The 19,304-nt window shown below is 41.7% G+C and overlaps 2 protein-coding genes across 15 annotated transcripts in view; one reads left to right on the forward strand and one right to left on the reverse strand.

Annotated features, from left to right (window-relative positions):
- Positions 1–9,976, reverse strand: part of MED21 (mediator complex subunit 21) — a 32,039-nt gene extending 22,063 nt beyond the window's left edge. For 2 of the 12 annotated variants that reach the window (XR_014845177.1, XR_014845178.1), the window contains exons 1-5: positions 9,911–9,976; positions 6,027–6,141; positions 5,371–5,471; positions 4,216–4,466; positions 3,904–3,945 (exon numbers count right to left, since the gene is read on the reverse strand). Coding sequence is in view for 5 of the 12 variants with exons in the window: in NM_001243530.1 (NP_001230459.1) it covers positions 4,290–4,466; positions 5,371–5,471; positions 6,027–6,141; positions 9,911–9,952 (435 nt within the window). In the remaining 7 variants the exon portion in view is untranslated. Of the gene's footprint in view, positions 1–351; positions 3,946–3,991; positions 4,467–5,370; positions 5,472–6,026; positions 6,142–9,910 lie in introns of those variants that run through there. The other 10 variants (XM_085024480.1, XM_085024479.1, XR_014845174.1 and 7 more) reach the window with 9 other exon arrangements.
- A 4,591-nt stretch (positions 9,977–14,567) lies between these two features.
- TM7SF3 (transmembrane 7 superfamily member 3) overlaps positions 14,568–19,304 on the forward strand; it is a 43,157-nt gene continuing 38,420 nt past the window's right edge. For all 3 annotated transcript variants that reach the window (XR_014803685.1, XR_014803686.1, XM_001925025.8), the window contains exon 1: positions 14,568–14,828. Coding sequence is in view for 1 of the 3 variants with exons in the window: in XM_001925025.8 (XP_001925060.3) it covers positions 14,738–14,828 (91 nt within the window). In the remaining 2 variants the exon portion in view is untranslated. The remainder of the gene's footprint in view (positions 14,829–19,304) is intronic.

Here is a 19,304-nt window from a genome sequence, read left to right on the forward strand (position 1 = left end):
ATCCAACCCGCACCCTTATGATTCCTAGTCGGATTCATTTCCGCTGCACTAGAACAGGAACTCCCCAAGTTTCTATGTGTAGTTTTCCTTAAATTCTGAACTATGTTCTCATCTCCATGATCATTTCCCCTTTTATCCCCAAGCTGTCTCAGTGTTAGGTTTTTAACACTCATCTTTATTAATTTTATCCTCAATGTACACACAAGATGCTCTGAATCAGAGATATATTTCTTACTAATTCAAAGTGTGTCTCCATCCCTTTTGCCCCAGACTTAAGCCCCTGGTCTAGGCAATGAGAGCCATGGGATTTTTTTCCTACACAAGTTAATGGTTTTAAGTAAAAACCAGACGTAGGTAAGAAAAGATTTTATTTGAAAAACTATTGCCAATAGGGAGAGAGGAACTATTTCAACAGGGGCAGGAAGCTTTAGTAATAGTGAGAATGCTCTGACCATAAGATCTGCAAGCAGCTCAAATATAGATCAGGTGGAATTCCCTGGTGAGTTAAGGATATGGCATTGCCGCTGCTGTGGCTCTCATCACTGCTTTGGCATAGGTTCCATCCCGGACCCCAGAACTCCCACGTGATTCAGGCACAGCCAAAAAAACAAAAAATAAAAAAATGGAGTTCCCTGGTGTCCTAATGGTTAAGGATCCAGCATTGTCACTGCTGTAGTGTAAGTTCAATCCCTGGCCCAGGAACTTCCACATGCTGTGGGTTAGGTTCTCCTCTCCACCCCAACCCGCCCCCCTCCCCAAAAAGGGAAAGAGTAAACAAGGCTAGAAGGACCTGGGTGGGAGAGGAGAAGACAGAATGGCACAGTTGATCAGGGAACATCTTTTGTGGTCAATCTTCAGGTGTCCTTGAGGAGAGACTTTTCCAGTCCAGTGCTGGCTCAGGCTGAGAGTGGAGTCAAATTTAAGGGCCTGTGGGGGAGCAGCCTAAAGTTTTATCAAGTAGAGTTAGAGGACCTTTTATCCAGATTGGTCTTTGGGGACAAACAGTTCAACTATTTGTGAGATAAAGAATGGGAATCTGGAGGCTCTAGGTCCGGTTTTGTCCTAGGTAGTCAAAGGAGTCATCCATACCCTTTACCTTAGTCATGTTGGGAAAGGCAGTTCTCTGCAGTAAGTCGTTTTGTGGAATACAACAGAGTAGAGGGATTTCTTAACTGTTGCTGTTTTCCAGGAGCATTATTGAGCATGGGGTTCAAGTAAATTGTCAGTCGCCAGGTGCCCCACAGGCAAGGAACAGGAAGATGGGTTGGGCTTGTTTTACGTGCCGCACAATGCTACTTCTCCACATTTAGCGTGTCCTGAAAGGGAGTATCCCTTCTGGCATCTACGTTGGGAGAATCCCCACATGTCGATTTCAATATACTCACAGCGGAAGTCATGACCCCTGTCTATCAGATTGGTCTCAAAGGTTTTAGCCACAAAATTACATTTATCTCCCTCCCTCACTGGTTACCCTGCCCCCAAGTTGAATTCAGATGCCCCTTTTGACCACTGGACCAAGTATGACAGAAATTTGGGTGTCTACATGCAACAAAGCCTTTCTTCCCTGAGATCTCCAGAAAATTCCAACGGGAAATAGGACCTGTATTTCTTTGGGAAGAGACTCATCTGGGATTCTTCTCCTTAAAACAACTTAAATCTGGATAAAAGGGAAGGGAGGGACCCGGGGATCAAAGACATGGAAATCCATGGTTTTCAGTCCTGCCAGAGTTGTAAGCTAGGCAGCAAGATCATCACTGCCTATATATCTATTGCAGCTCCAAGGGCCTCTTGCTCCAATAGCCATGTCCACAAAATGATGGCAAAGAGAAGCTGCTGCAATCTATGAATTATGTTATACAACCTTTATGAATACTTCAGAATGTGTGTGTCCTTTTTCTAGAATGCCTTAAACTGGGGGGGGGGAAGGCAATTCGAAATTTAAGAAGTTTCTTTCAGGTAAGAGTAATATTTTAACAGTAGTCAGTCTACCGGATTAAGGCTTAACTTTCCTGGATTTCCCGTCATGGCACAGCTGAAACGAATCCGACTAGGAACCATGAGGTTTGGGTTCCATCCCTGGCCTCACTCAATGGATTAAGGATCTGGTGGTGCCGTGAGCTGTGGTATAGGTCACAGACGTGGCTCGGATCTGGCATTGCCGTGCCTGTGGTGTAGGCCGGCAGCTACAGCTCCAATTTGACCCCAGCCGGATCCAAGCCGAATCTGCAACCCACACCACAGCTTGCAGATACACCAGATCCTAAACCCACTGAGCAAGACCAAGGATCAAACCTGCATCCTCATAGAGACAACAATGACTAAATCCTTAATCCACTGAGCCACAACGGGAACTCCAACATTTGACAATTTTAAAAGTTAATGATTCTATAAATTGTCTTACTGGAGTTAAAGTGTACCTCTAGGCAGTATTTTTCAAGAATTGTAGAAGAGCTTGATTTTAATGGAAATAGGGAGAATTTCCACCTTTCTTAAGTTTTCTTAAACTCTGGATAGTAACAGATTGCAGGAAATATAGCTCAAGATATCCTGAAAAATGTGACCTTAGGAGATAAAACCGGTTACAATGTGGAACACATGTCAATTCCAACTTTCTAGTGGAGATAATCATTGGATTCAAAGAGATCCAAGACCTAAATGCATAATCACACCTGATAACACTGACACGATTATCAGCAATAACAAAGTAAGGTAGAATGGAGAAAATGATATTGAAGTATGTTTTGGTCAGTGAGAATGCAGCAATAAAGGTTGAGAGGTTTACAATATCAGAAGCCAGAACCTTTGGATAAATAAAAAGAATGAGAAGGAATCAATGACTCAGAAAACATACCTACCTCACTGTACAAATTAAGGAGAAAAATGAAAAAAAGCAGGTGGGAGTTTCCATCATGGTTCAGCGGAAACAAATCTGACTAGCATTTACGAAGACGTGGGTTGGATCCCTGGGCTTGCTCAGTGGGTTAAGGATCTGGAGTTGCTGTGAGCTGTGGTGTAGGTCACAGACATGGCTCAGACCTGGCATTGACATGGCTGTGGCTTAGGCCAGCGCCTACAGTTCCGATTTGACCCCTAGCCTGGGAACCTCCATATGCTGCTGGTGCAGTACTAAAAAGACAAAAAGCAGGTGAAGAGATATGGGAAAAAGATAGTTGAGAATGAAGAAAATTTCTCTCACAGAAGGATGGGAATTCCAGAGAAGAGGATTTCTCATTAGAAACAAATATGGAGATGATCTAGAATGGGTATGAGGCTCTAGAAAAAGAGAAAAAGGGAGTTCCCATCATGGCACAATGGTTAACGAATCCGACTAGGAACCATGAGGTTTTGGGTTCGATCCCTACCCTCGCTCAGCGGGTTAACGATCCGGCATTGCCCTGAACTGTGATGTAGGCTGCAGACGCGGCTCGGATCCTGAGTTGCTGTGGCTCCAGCATAGGCTGGCAGCTACATCTCCGATTAGACCCCTAGCCTGGGAACCTCCATATGCCGCAGGAGCAGCCCAAGAAATGGCAAAAAGACCAAAAAAAAAAAAAAAAAAAGAAAGAAAGAAAAAGAAGAAAAAGCTTCCACAAAAGTGACTTAATCTTTCATCTGGCCACACTCTCTGCTTCTTAAAAAGCAATGTGGTTTTCAGAACCATTCCTTGCTCCAGCTCCAAATTTATACAATGTCACCTTTATTTTATTTTTTTCTTTTTGGCTGTGCCCGTGGCATGCAGAAGTTCCAGGGCCAGGGACTGAACCCTTGCCACAGCAGTGACACAAGCCACTGCAGTGACAACACTAGATCCCCGATCCACTGCACCAGAACTCTACAATGTCACTTTTAAAGAGGCAGAAGGATATCAACCTAAATTCAAATATCCACCATTTCTGCATTTACCATCTTCTTCTCTAGCTTGGGGGATGTTTTCACTTGTACAGGCTGTAGAAACAGGACAAAAATAAAGACAAATTATGTCACAATAGAATTCTATAGTACATCTGTTTAATTATATTCTGACTGTAAGTGCAATATCTGCCTCAATAATTTCACTCAAAATACAAAATAATAGCATAATGACAGTTTAAAGCTGGTTCAATCACAATTTTACAAGCTTATTTATTAAAAATGAAAATAGAAGACTATTAAAAATAGCTAAAAAGATAACGTGTCATAGTGCTTAATGTTTCTCTAACTATCGATAAGGCTTACATCTAAATCTGATGTAGAATTCTTAACGGCACTGAAATAGTTCTCTTCTTGGCCACATGATATGTACACTGGTGCTATGAGTCTGGAAGAGACTGGCTGTGGGTACCACTTCTTGTCTTCAGCTGTGACTGCGCAATATCAGCAAGGGCACTCTGTATCTTTTCCAGAAGCATATCCCCTCGATAAACAACATCCTCCAGACATGTAGCAGCTTCATGATTTTCTTCTTCTAGCTTATACAAGCTGGCAGCCTTTATAAGACATAAATTTAAGAATCTTTTGACAAATGAAAAACTTGGAGATTATTTCCTTCTAAGGAAATAAACTGCAGTGGAAGTACCTACTTCTAAATCTGGATGACTGTGCAACCACTGTGATAGATTTTTCAGTGGCATAAATCCTCAGATCAGATATAACTTGAGAATTTTCCCTGTATGAACTATTTAAAAGATGACTTTTCAATGAGAGCTCTCTAGATTGCTATAGGAGACTCCTTTCCACACTGCTTTTAGACACTATGCTCTATTCCACGTCCGGAATGCTACCTTCCTCTCACTCTTTCCAAGGAAAAGAATCAAACTGAGGAAAATGGGAAGTTTCCTCATAACTCAAAATTGGACAACTATACATATTCAGTGCAGTCTTTAATAGACTACAGTAGTTTCCAATAAAATTCCCATTTTAAAATTGAGAGTACCTTTTAATATTATAATAAAAGGAATTAAAGGGGTTCTCTTGTGGCACAGTGGGATACAGATCTCACTGTAGCAGGCCAGGTCACTGCTGTGGAACAGGTTTAATCCCTGGCCTGGGAACTTTTACATGGCATAGGCACAGCCAAAAATTAAAAAAAAAAAAATTTTTCTTTAAAAAAGGAAAAAGGGTACTAAAGCTATCTCCTTTAATTCAAATGCATCTGAACCATATGGAAGCTCCCAGGCTAGTAGTCAAATCAGAGCTGCAGCTTCCAGCCTACACCACAGCCACAGCAACACAGGATCCAAGCCGAATCTGCGACCAACACACAGCTCACCACAATGCCAGATCCTTAACCCACTGAGTTAGGCTAAGGACTGAACCCGAATCCTCATGGATACTAGTTAGGTTCACTACTTCTGAGCCACAACGGGGAACTCCAGAAAAAGAGATTTTTACCTGTAAAGCAGCTGTAGATTCTTCACTGGGTAAGGAATCTATCAAAACATCAATGTCTTTTGCCGTTCGTGCAATCAGCGCTGCAAATAGCTGGGCATATTCTAGAGAAAGATTGTACTCATTTAGGGTATTTGAGAACCTCAAGTTTATAGAAACAGCAATCAAATTTTAAGTTAATGAAACAAAAAAACTTCTTAACTTTTTCTGTCCTAGGCTTCTAATGATTAAGGTGTAATTTTAACACATTAATCCTATTACATGTTTGAGAATCAGCTTTAACATTAACTCAAGTTAGGAATCAAGCATAATGTACATTATGTATCAGGACAATTTGATGATCATTTGAATAAAGGAATTTATGAGATGCCTTTCTTATTAAGGTCCCTGAAGTAAAATTCAGCTAAATTCATATAATTCTCCTCTAAAGGAGTAAAAAATCCATTATTTAACATAAAAAGAACTACGAGGTGTTATATAAACTGACTAACAAAAATTTATTTCTTTTATGACAAACTTGTAGTAACATTCTCTAACAATAACATTTTTAGAAAGCCGTGAATAAGATGAATTTTTCAATAAATCTAATTTTATGGGATTAAAGGCAATGAGGGAGAGTCAAATTAAAAGAAGCCAAAAAAAAAAAAAAATCTATTTACCTTCTGTAGGATTAGCTGGCTGATCTTTGTTAATGGTTGTCTGAATATTACTGAAAGAGGCAGGAGGACCACACTGCTGCAACACTCCAATGGCATTACAAAACTGATCTGCAAGCTACAGGCCAAAAGAAATGTGGCAAAATTAGAAAGGATTTATCAGCTTTCAGGATTTTATTGGCATTGATGATGTTTCTATAATGATCACTGAGCAAGAGAATAAAATATGATAAATCCTGGATTAAGCCAGTTACTAACAACGAAATATTTTAATCATGCAAAGAAACTTCCTTTGGCATTTATTTAGTTGCAACAGTTAAAGAGAAACACAAAATAATTATTTTTCTTCCCGAGATAACAGAATGATAACAGAAATATATGCCAATACTGATTGCAAGCACAAGTTAAGACTTTTAGCGCAACAGTGGTAGAAAAAAGCAAATCTGACAGGCAAATATCTAAAATTTACCCCAGGGTAAATTTTAAAATTTGACTCCAAGGCATATGATTCCTTTTCTGAAACCAGAGTAATTACAACTATAAAGAAATGGTGGGAGAAAGACCACACCTTAAGTATTCCAAAATGTTTTTCTTGGGAGTTCTTATTGTGGCTCAGCAGTAATGAACCTGACTAGTATCCATGAGTATGCAGGTTCAACCCCTGACCTCACTCAGTGGATTAAGGATCCAGTGTTGCCACGAGCTGTGGTGCAGGCGGCAGATGCAACTCAGACCTAGAGTGGCTGTGGCTGTGCTATGGTATAAGCCGGCAGCTACAGCTCCAATTTGACCCCTAGCCCGGGAACTTCTGTATGCTGCTGGTACAGCCCTAAATAAAAAAGACCAAAACAACAAAACAAAATTTTTTTCTCCAGGACTCAAGCTATAAACTTCTAGTGCTCTAAAAGTTCTAAAGGTCAAGAATAACAAACCCTTACTGAAACCGTATTTCATAGGGTTAACAAAAGCTGGCGTCTTAACAAAAATACTTGAGTGTGTCTTACAACTCAAGGGAACAACTTGTTAGAAAACACTCTGCTTGTAACCTGCCTTTAATGACTAAGTCTGCTTTAGTTTTTGTTTTTCTTTTTTTCCCTAATTGTATACCCTTCAAGCTTCATGCAGCTCTTCTTACCACCCCTAAAGATAATGCTCCTGATGTATGGGTCACCAAGGTAAGAGGAGCTTATTAAGTTGTTTTCCAGAAATTTGGAAAATCTGAAGTGGGCTTCCACCCAGTTCAGACCAGTTAAGAATAGTTGGGACCACTGATCATAAAATAACAGAAATATATGCCAATACCTCACCTTTCCCCACTCCTGAGACCACCCTGCTTCTTTATTCCATAAATACCTCAAGCTTCTTGCCTTCTGGGAAGCAATCTGAAATTTGTTCTCCTTTCTCCTCACTTGGCTGTCTCCTGAATAAATAAAGCCCTCCTCTGCTGCAAACTTCAGGCATCTCAGTGTTTGGATTACTGCACCCTCAGCAAACACATCTGGCTTGGTAACATTACTATTTCCAAACCTAAGACTCTTACCCTCCCCACCAACTTCTCTCAACAGTCCTGACCTCTTAAACCTCAATTCCTTATCTGCAATCAGTGAATAAGTATTTCCACTAAGTTTGACTGCCATCATTAGAATGACAGAACTCAAAGTTAACTGTTTCCTTTAATACTTAATTTGTATTGAGAATCTTCTAGTCAACCAATCTACCTTCAGACTCTCAACTTTCATCTTCAAATCCTGTTAATACTACTACAAATCTTTACCTTTTCCTCCTCCATCGCGCTGCTGTTTTAGTTCAACCAATTACCTCACATAAGAGTTATTTACAATAGCCTCATGATTTTCTAGCTCACTATGTCATTTACTTAACCCTGCTCAAAAATCTTGAGCTCACCCTAGCATTGCCTTCAAGATAATCTCCAACTCTTTAAGGCTCTTTCCAAGCTTTCAATAATCTAGGTCAACTCAACTTGTTCATTACCTACTACTCTTTCATATTCCTGACTAGTGATAAATTCATTCCTGATAACACTGCATTTGCTCACATTTTGCAAATGTAAGGGAGTGGCCATAAGTGCTCTGAAGCTGTACAAATGTGGATTCTAATTCTGGCAAATAGAGTTTTAAAAGAAATTTTAAATTGGGAATATTCTCACATTACAGCATTGTTATGAGGAACAGAGAAAATACAAGAATATTCAACACTGTGACTATGTCCTTATGAAGCTCTCAAGATCCAGTTAGTCACCAAATATTTATCAAAAATCAACACTATGATATATCAACTGTATATAACTATATAAACATTCTAAGTTAGAGCGTGAACAAGACAGTTTCTGCTCTCATGAAGTTCTCAGAGGATAAAATTATATTTTAAAAATTTTACAATTATGAGTCAGAAAAACACTAAGACTCCCTCCTAACAGCACTCACTAGCCCACTTTACTTCAGCACTTACAGCTGAAAACACTCGATTCAACTCCCTAACCATATACTGCTTTTGTGTCATTTATTTAAATGTCTCTTGAGTATATGACGTCTTTCTAATCAGACTGCAAACTCCTTAAGGAGCATCTCTCCATAAACATTATAGTGCTTCTACACATACTAGTTAACCTAGAGGCTTCTTTGCAAAATCAGTATGCCTACTTTTGGAGTAAAGGCCATATTCACTTTGTTCTTACTATCCTTCTGGCCAGGAGACATGGATGACTATGCGATATTTCCCCTAAAATAACATTTCTATCAAGTAGCATCATTACAATTTGATTTTGTAAAACCTCAAAGGACTGTCTCCCCAAGGTAGGTTGTTCAGTAGTCCAGAAAAGTCACCAAAGGTAGAATTTACCTTGGTGAATTCATCGACATTTAGGGGCTGGCCCTCATAGGCAAAGTAGATCAGTTTTTAACATGCAGATTCACACTCAATATGTGTACATTCACACTTATTGCTCACGTACAAAGACTGAGCAATAACAAGAATGCCAGCCTATTTCCTTCTAGTGAGAAAAAAAACTAGCAAGAGGTACCTGGATTTTCCTGTCAACATCTATAGGCATCTTCTCTGGGACATCAAATTACAAACAGAATGAGAGAAATGTAACTACCGATAGAAAACAATTTAGCTCTTAACGGTAATAAGCATATGAATCCCTTGGTTTGCATCACTTTCACTTCACATAACAGGAAAAATAATCAGAAGGTTCAAAGTAAGAGGGCCAATTACAAGATCTGACTTTAATAGGGAGTAGAACTTTTGGCAGACATTTTTAAAAACTTAAAGAGACAAGGATCAGAAGATTCACTATCATAAAGATGTCAGTTTTCCCCAAACTTGACTTACGCTGGGGGAGTGGCCAAGAGATGCAACGACCCTTAGTCTACAGGAACCAACCGAGATGAAACAAAATTACTCACTTTACCGTCACTCCCGCCCCAACCTGAAAATTTGGGCGAAGGATTACTCTTCGCTAAGGTCCAATCCAATGGTTAAGAACACGGGTTTCCCTCCAAGGGTTAAAATGTATGGGTGCGGGAGGGAGTTTCCGCTTCCTCTCTCTTCCCCGCAAGAGGGGCGACCCCATAAGCACCGCTGACAAGAAAATAAAGCCGTTCCTAGAAAACATGACAAGGCCGTGAGGCTTGAGACTAGGCAGGGAGACCCTCCACCTCGCAGGCTGAGGCCGCGGGCTCCCGCAGCTCCGCACCATTCCACCGGCCGCCTCGGCCTCACAGACCGCGGCGCCGCCTCCCGCCGACCCGAGCGTGCGTTGCGGAAAGACGCTCCCCACTTCCAAGCTTGCCCCCCAAGTCCCTTTTTCTAACTTGCTTTCCCTCAGGAAAGAAGACGGAGACTAATCGAGTACAATTGCTCACCGAGTTCACGGCGTCCTGCAGCTGTGTCAGGCGATCCGCCATGTTTCTCCCCGCAAACAAAGAGACGCTAAAGCAGCTGCTCGGATGCAATTGGGCAGCTTTGGTAAGCGTCACGACCAATCACAGGGCTGAGTTCGTGGAGGGGGTGGAGTCAAGCCGAACTCCACTCCCCGCGCTAAGCGGCTGGGCTTTCCTGAGGCTTATTTTTGTTCAGACCAGCTGCACCTGGGGGAAGCTCCGCTGGGCCCACGTTTAGTAATTTGGGGGCTTCTGGGGTGAGCCAATGTACTTTCTCATGGCTTTTAAGTAAACACTTTGTGGAGACTGGATTCGCGGTTTTTCTAAGTAAGTTTCCCTATCCTCTTTGTATCTTTTTTTTTTTTTTTTTCTTCTTTTTTGAAGGGCCGCTCCTGGAAGTTCCCAGGCTAGAGGGTAGCTGCCAGCCTACAGCAAAACAGACACAGACACAGCCACAGCAAGGAGGGATCCGAGCTGCATCTGTGATCTACACCACAGCTCACTGCAGCTCAAGATCCTTAACCCCCTGAGTTAGGCCAGGGATCCAACCCGCAGCCTCATGGATACTAGCCCTGGTTTGTAACCTGCTGAGCCACAAGGTTTGTATCCATTTTTAAACATCACCTTGAATACCTATTTTACATTGCTTTGGCTTTCTAGGTAGACCACATGGCCTACACAATGAACAACTAAAGAATACTTGGGAGTTCCCACTGGTACAGTGGATTAAGAATCCGACTACAGTGGTTAGGGTCTTCCAAATCCCACTGGTTCAACAGCTTTAATCCCTGGCCCAGGGAACTTCCACATGCCTGTGCGGCCAAAAAAAAAAGGGGGTTTTTTTCTAAGTTTTACTATTTTCATGTAAATTTTATGAATTACTAGAGTCCACATGGATTACTCCTCTCTCCTTTTATGATTTCGACACTTTCACATATGCCTTTTCATGGGCTTTTCTTTTTTTTTGTTTGTTTGTTTTGTCTTTTTGCCATTTCTTGGGCCGCTCCTGCGGCATATGGGGGTTCCCAGGCTAGGGGTCCAATCGGAGCTGTAGCCACCGGCCTACACCACAGCCACAGCAACGCGGGATCCGAGCCGCGTCTGCAACCTACACCACAATTCATGGCAACGCCGGATCGTTAACCCACTGAGCAAGTGGCAGGGATCGAACCCGCAACCTCATGGTTCCTAGTCGGATTCGTTAACCACTGGGCCACGACGGGAACTCCTCATGTGCTTTTCTTGAATCCCCAACTGGAGCATGTGGTTTTAAGAACAGGACCCAGTATTATGAATCTCATCTTTTAAACACCCACTTTTGGTAAGTATGTTCTTTTAAACTATATTATTAAGTTTCAGACATGTCCAAAAGTAGAGAGTACTATTGTGAACACTCATGCACCCATCTCCCAGCTTCAATTATCAACGCATAGCCAATCTTGTGGTACTTTGATTTTTAAAACCTGTAGTGATTATTTTTTCCGGAAAAAAAAATCCTTAACAGTTCTTTAATTTGACATTCTAGACCCTTAACTACCTTTACTACCTATTCAGTCACAATGTATTAAACATCTAAACGTTCCAGGCATTAGGCTGAAATTCTATAAATAAGCATTTGTTACATTAGATTTCTTGCAATCCCCTACAGGTGTTCTGTTTCACACTGCTATGCACACCATATAAAACATGATAAATCTCTCTTTCTTGTATGAAAAGCCCACACTTCCATCCCTATACTGGTTCTGTTTCCTTGTTGATCATCCACTCAGCTTTCAAAACTCATTAAAAAAATTTTTTTTAATAAAACCTTTCCTGAAACCCTAAAATTAATTGCTCCCAATCTTTACCACAGTTATTCCTTGTACTTCTGTTATTGCACTAAGCATATTGAGGCTTCGTTATCCATACATGGCTCAAATTCACTCACCACCACAAACTGCTTGTGGGCAGGAAACATTTCAATTGTTTCCATAGTTCCACTGCTTAGCATCTAGGATTCAGCCTGACACATAGAAGCCACTGAGTACATATTTATGGACTAAATGAATTAATTTCCTAGCATAATGATTTCCTTATAAGCAACTAAATAAATATTTATTGAATTTAATTTAATAAACACAGTCCCAGAGAGTTCCTGCCATGGCTCAGCAGAAATGCATCTGACTAGTATCCATGAGGAGGCAGGTTCAATCCCTGGCCTCACTCAGTGGGTTAAAGAGTTGTCCTGAGCTATGGTGTAGGTTGCAGACTTGGCTCAGATCTGCTACTGCTGTGGCTGTGGTGTAAGCCAGTGGCTATAGCTCCAATTCGCCTCCTAGCCTGGGAACCTCCATATGCTGTGGGTGTGGCCCTAAAAAGACAAAAATAAATAAGGTCCAAAGAATGTAACCCACAGGAAGAACAAAAGTGTTAAAAAATACAGAGCAAGGGTGAGGTTAGAATGAGATGTGACAAATGACCAGACTTCACAGAGGACCTTTCCTGTCTTTCCCCTGGAGCCCTATTCCCACCTCCATCCAAGGTGTCTTGGGTTTTGTCAAAAATCTAGGATAGGCTGCTTGCCTACCTTCCTTTTCTAAATTTTAAGCAGACCTTAAGGCTCTCGCTATCTACATCTCAGATTTGTGAATCTTGTCAGTTTTTGTGTTTCCTATCAATTCATAGGGATAAACACTCATCTACAAAACTGCTGAGCCCATTTGCTTCACAAGGTTGCTTGTGGAAATTTGACATGATCAAGGAACCCCAGCCAATATGCTTCCCAAGGCTGTCACAGTGTTTTAGAGGCAAATGAGGCCCTGTTCTGATTATCGACACTTCCGTCATCAACTGTCCTCTGCAGGCACAGGGCACTGCAATGCAAAAGTGTGGAGGAAAGAGAATGGGGTTAGTTCAGGGACATGAAATTGACTCAGCCAGCATAGAGGAGGTGAGTTAAGTTGCAGCAAGAATCTGGAGAGCTGGACAGGTGCTACATCATGATAAGCATATGTCATACCCGGGAAGATGGACTGTTATCCTGAATGCTTTTATAAGAAAAGCCTTAGAATGACATGTAGTGTTTTTAAACTTTAATTTTTTTATTCAAAAGGCATACACAATGTAGAATATTTGTAAACTGCAGAGATGTGTAAAGAAAATCACTCTTAATTCAATCACCTGGAAATAAACTATTTTAAAGATTTTGATAATGTTCTTTCAAACTTCCCATGCATATAAACATGACTGCATATTAAAAAGAAAACAAAGCTTACACTATATATATATTTATTGCTTTTAAATTTGCCTTTTCATAAACACTTCCTGATAAATAAGTTGCCTTCTAAAATATGATTCTTGGAGTTCCTGTCGTGGGTCAGTGGTTAAAAAACCCACTAGGATCCATGAGGACATGGGTTCAATCCCTGGCCTTGCTCAGTGGATTAAGGATCTGGTGTGGCTGTGGCTGTGGCATAGGCCAGCGGCTGTGGCTCTGATTCAACCCCTAGCCTGGGAACCTCCATGTGCCTCGGGAGCGGCCCAAGAAATGGCAAAAAGACAAAAATAAATAATATAAAAATAAAACAATGAGTATTTCTCCTCTCTTAGAGTTTTATTTATTACTTTGGAATTTTGTTCTGACAGCATGAGACAGAATCTAATCTTCCTTACCCATGCAAGTACAGTTAATCAATTATCAGACACAATTTATTGAATATTCCATTCACTGATCCAAACGCTACCCTTATAATCGCTGCTGTCATCGTCCTGGGATTTCATGTACTGAAGGATAAAGAAAAGAGGACACGTGGGACAGTGAATAAATGCCATAGGAATAAATAGTGCTACCAGCATGTGTGAACAGGCAGAGGAAGGACAGTAAAGAGTTGTGCCTGTTAATGTCATGGTGATTGCTATAGATTTTTAGTTTAGTAGTGGACTAACCGAATATGTAATTTTCAACATAGTTATCCCGTTCGTATAAATGAAAAAGTTAAAGAGCAGAAAAAAGAAAGGGCAATTTTCCCCAAAGATCTTTGAGTTTCTAGATCTAATTCCACAATCTTCTCAGGAAGCCAGCTGTCACGTGGACTACTGCCCTTTAAACAGACCTAAGGTATAAAATTTCAGAGAGGAAGTTCACATGAAGGTCTTGAGCCTTCGAAGATATTCCGCTTAGAGAAAATGAAACTTTATTTTTTAAATGTGGCGCTCTTCACTACCTCAGTAACCACTACCGAAATGGCATTGCCTCCACATTTCCATACCAGCATCGCCCCGAGCAGCAAAGATAATTGCGACAGGGAGAAACGATCAATTCTAACGTATTGAACACCAGATTCCTCTTTTTTTTTTTTTTTTTCCTTTTTACAAAGGACGGTTAAACACGGAACGAGAGCCTGGAGACGTTAGGCCGCAACCGAAAGGGTTAGTTTTTACTCCAACATTGGTTTGCGTAAGTGCGAGGGATACAAAAGTGAGAAGTACAGGTTACATCGCAGAACTTTCAGGGATCGCCAGTGCCGGCGCGGGAGCCTCAAGAGCTGGGCTGGCTGGAAAGAGATGCGGGCCTCCAGGACACGCCCCCCGCTCCGCCCCCGCCCGGGGCCCCGCCCCCCAGACCGGGCTTGGGTGACGTGAGTGGCGGGAGGGGGTGCGGGACTGCGCTGCGGGGCTGATTGCCGGAACAGGAACCCTCTCGCGGCAGGGGTGCGCTCCGGGTCGGTGGGACTGGCAGGTGTGTGGCGTTTGCACCTGGCGAGTGATGGCGCCGGGCGCGGGCGCCCCTGGGTAGCGCCGGCAAGGCTGTGGGGCCCGGCTCTGGCAGCTATGGGGCTCCTTCCGCTGCTGGTCCTAGCGGTGCTGGCGTTGGAACCCGGGGCTGCCAGTGGAGCCGAGACCGTCGGGAACTCCAGCGAGGGTAAGGTCGGGGGCGCGTCACTTTTGCGACCCAAAGTTGGTTTTGCATTTCTTGCAAGGTCAGTGTCCGCTCCGCAGTCTGTCCGCTTAGCAGGAGAGGTGGTGAGTTCAGAAGTGACAAGAATGGATCAGAATCCTTTCCTGCAGAAGGCAAGTCCCATTGCTAAGGAGGCCTTACCTTCAACCTCCTTTCTTAGGTTGGGGAAATGGGACGAGATGGGTAAGTCTCTTGTTCAGACACATTAATCTCTCCTTTAGGGCGCAGCCATGTTTGTAGGTTTAGTTTAACACACTAAAACACCTCTTTACTCCCGAGTGGCTGATCTGATCCTCTGGACAGCAAGGTTTGGTGCAGAACTAAGCAGCTTTGTGGTTGATGGCTTGCTAAGACGCAGCTGGTTTTTGTACTCCAAAAATCTAGATGCTTTTCAAATTGTTATGCTCTACGGAGTTTCAGAGGAAAAGTGAACCCAGAATGAGACTTGAGATAGTAGGTCATGTGCTTGGTGAATGGGCTTTAGCAATAGTTGGTAGTTTGTTAATATAAACTGTAAAAAGCGCTAATTGTACCAAGCTGATAATCATGTGCTTTTCCAGGAGGTTAGGCACATTCTTGGTTTTGTTTTGAGCTTGAGGCTAGTTGTCATTCTGAAATATCATATTTTCTGAATAATGTGATTGTGTTTCTGAATGCTTATCGTTGAAAAGCTCTTCTGCAAACTGAATCTTAGAATTTTTGCCTAGGACTTAAGGCCAGATCTGAAAAGGGCAGTGATATTTTTGCAGAAAAAAATAGCCTTGTTTATAATAAGGCACTAACATTCACTGCCTGCCATAAGGTACCAGGTGCTTTTCATGGCGTTAGTTAATCCTCACAACCCTATGAAATAATATTGTCCTTACTGGCAGAGGATGAAGCTGAGGTTCAAGACGATGCTTGTAACACAAGTAAACAGCTAGTAGGGGCACAGGCAGCATATGAATCCAGGTGGGTCCTGCTGTGAAGTCCAGGGTTCTCCACCTCTACAAAGCTGCCTTCCAATGAGAATACTTAGTATGGTGTGTTTTGTTTTGTTTTGTCTTTGTCTTTTTAGGGCTGTACTCACAGCATATGGAAGCTCCCAAGCTAGGGGTGGAATCAGAGCTGCAGCTGCTGGCCACAGCCACAGCCACAGCACATCACCAGATCCGAGCTGCCTCTTCAACCTACATTGAAGCTCTCAGCAACGGATCCTTAACCCACTGAGTGAGGCCAGGGATCAAACCCTCATCCTCAAGGATACTAGTTGGGTTTGTTATTGCTGAGCCATGATGGGAACTCCAGTATGGTGCTTTACACTTAATTCTCTGAATTCTCGTTCCTTAAAATAGGGTCTCTTCTCCCTCCCTCATAAAACTATCTTCATTCTTCCAAGGAGAAGAATTTGAGAGATCAAGTTTACAGATGATCAAACTAGAGAAGCAATTTGAGAAATCAGTATTTTTCAGGCACTGTTTCTCACCTCTTTTCTGTGATGACAGCACTGGTATTTCCTCAGCCACATCATTATTTTGGCCTTAAATCAGTATTATTGTTATGTTGAAGAGAGGGACAGACAATATGGGGGAACTTATCTTCTGAGGGTTAATGAAAACTGATCTTCTCCATGTCTGTTAGATAAAGATCAGTGTGGGAATGAAGAAAGGCTTAGTTTAAGACTTGCATGATCCTCCTGGAAAATGGCTGGGTTTCTATTTGAGGATTCTGAAAACTATACAAACTTGAAATTGAGCAACTACTGTAAGTTAGGAGGATTTATCCATCTTTAGCAGGACAGGCCAACTTGATACCTTGAGTAATGGCTTGGAAGCTAAGTGAATCTTTGAAGGTGGCAGATCGAGTTCCTAGAATATCTGAGGACTGTGCTTTCTGTGACCAGCAGGGCACAGGAGGTAAATTATACACCTAAACAGTTTTCCCTTCTCTTGGAACCCTGGTTCCCTACTGTCCTTAATACCTTTCGTTATTTTTTCATATCCAGTAACTCGCAGACACTTACCTAGGGATTGGAGTTGAGCAGTGTCACTTGAACCTTCTGAAGTTTCTGCCATCCATTGTGCTTTAAGGAAGGTGGCAGATGTCTCATTTGCAAGTGGTCTCTTTTTCTCGAAAGTGTGTACATCTTTGTGTTTCCTTTCATCTCTTAGGGCTAATGAAAATTCATAAGAAGACATCAGTGAGAAATTAGGAGGAGCAATTGAATGCTGGCCAGCTCAAGTAGCTGAATTGTTTTGGTTTTTAATATTACATCTGAAGAGAACAGTGAAAACTAAGCTTTGACAGATCTCTCCTAGAAGTTGGCTGTTGCTTTAAAGCACAGTGGAGGCACATTTTAGTAAAATAGTGAAAAGGAAGAGTCAGAAAAAGTTTAAGTTGCAAGTTTAGGATCTGGTCGAGAAACAAAAGGAAAATATTAAGATTGGGCAGCTCTTTTTAAAATGGAATTATTGGAAAGAAAAAGTTATCTCCGGGTTGGAATGGAGGAAGGAAAAACAGAAAGGGGTCCCCGGCTATGGGTCAGATAGCAACAAGTATTTTTGGCAGAATAAGCAGAGGCACTGCTTTTTATTTTTTATTTTATTTTTTGTCTTTTCAGGGCTGCACCTGTGGCATATGGAAGTTCCCAGGCTAGGGTTGAATCAGAGCTGCAGCTGCTGGCCCACCCCACAGCCACAGCAGTACTGGATCCATAACCCACTGAGCGAGGCCAAGGATCCAGCCCACATCCTCATGGATACTAGTTAGGTTTGTTACTGCTGAGCCACACTGCCTTTTAGAGGAGGGCTACAGCGTAAGTGATCTGTCTCGTGCTCTGCAATTGCTGTGTAATATCATTTGATGTGTCGTCTTTCCCTCCCACTCCCTAAGTCATAAGATCTAATTATCCCTCGTAAAATGTTTCTGATGAATCCTTTTCCAGATGACTTAGAGGAGCAGTAAAGTTCCTGTTAGCCTCTTGTAGTTTTTATATATGTCTTCTTTTGCCACATCTGTCTTTATGAGTAGACATTAGTGCAGTTTCTGCCAGGCAGGACTGTTCCAATTGTCTTGACTTTGAGTATTTTTCCTTATCACTCTGTGGAAGCCACTTTCTCAACTTGATGTTTATGATGGATATGCTCGGCATTTATACTTGTTAGACTGCTTCTTCCCACTAGTTTATTTGTGGAAGGACCATACTAAATGCTTGCAGGTTTATTTTTGGTTTTTGGTTTTTTGGGGGTGTTTTTTTGATAAGATGAGCCTCCAAAACATTGGAAAGCTAATGGATGTGAATAATGATATTATATTGTGTAGTATTAGACAGTTCACAGTTTTTTGGTTTTTTTTTTTTCCCATTCAGTACTTTCAGCAGCCAAGTGACGTATGCAGAACAGTTACCTGCATTTTACCATAAGGAAACTAAGGCCCAGAGGAAATAATTACTTGCCCGAGGTCACACACTTCAACCATAATTTATCGAACACTTACTGTGCGCCAGCCAGGTGCCTGTACTGTATGACAGTCCGGAACATCAATTGTGACAAAGCCCTGCAAGCCAGGACTACAACCATAACTGGTTTGTTAGTATGCAGTCTTTTATAAAAATTGTGAAATGGCTCTAGGATTGCCAAGGTAACGCTGCCAAAGGATTTTCGCATAGAAGTTAGATAAAGATTACTAAAAATAGGAAAAAATATATTTATCCTTCCTTAACTCATCAAACATCATGTTAGTTCTCAAACCTGGCCTGAACATTAGAATCACCTGGAGAACTTTGAAAAAAAGTCATGTTGGTGATGAGACAACTAGAAATCTAAATTGAAAAGAAAAAGTAGGAGTTCCCATTGTGGCACAGCAGAAACGAATCCGACTAGGAGCCGTGAGGTTGTGGGTTCGATCCCTGGCCTTGCTCAGTGGGTTAAGGATCAGGCATTGCCGTGAGCTGTGGTGTAGGTCGCAGATGTGGCTCGGATCTGGCATTGCAGTGGCTCTGGTGTAGGCCGGCAGCAACAGCTCCGATTAGACCCTAGCCTGAGAACCTCCATATGCCACTGGTGCAGCCATAAAAGGACAAAAGACAAAAAAAAAAAAAAAAAAAAAGAAACATTTATAAGACCATCAAGAAATATTAAGGGATATTTATAATGGGTTACGTAACTATCTCTACAGAGAAAACTATACAATATTCTTGAGATAAATTGAGAAACTAAATACATAGAGGGATAGCTCAAATTCATAGATTAGAAAAATTCTATATGATAAAGGTATCATTTCTCCCTAAATTAATACATTCAGTGCTATCCCAATCAAATCCGAGCAGATTTCTTTTTCTTTTTCTTTCTTTTTTTGGGGGTAGAAATTGACAAGCTGCCTTCTCAGATTGACATGGAAATGAAAATGGGCCAAAAATGGTCAAGGCAGTCTTGAAGAGGAAGGACAAACGGGGGCAGAAAT

The sequence above is a fragment of the Sus scrofa genome, chromosome 5 (genome assembly GCF_054392235.1).
Source record: "Sus scrofa isolate SSC_HxYL_T2T_F1_AM1 chromosome 5, Sscrofa_HxYL_maternal_Yorkshire_Landrace_v2.0, whole genome shotgun sequence".
NCBI lineage: Eukaryota > Metazoa > Chordata > Mammalia > Artiodactyla > Suidae > Sus > Sus scrofa.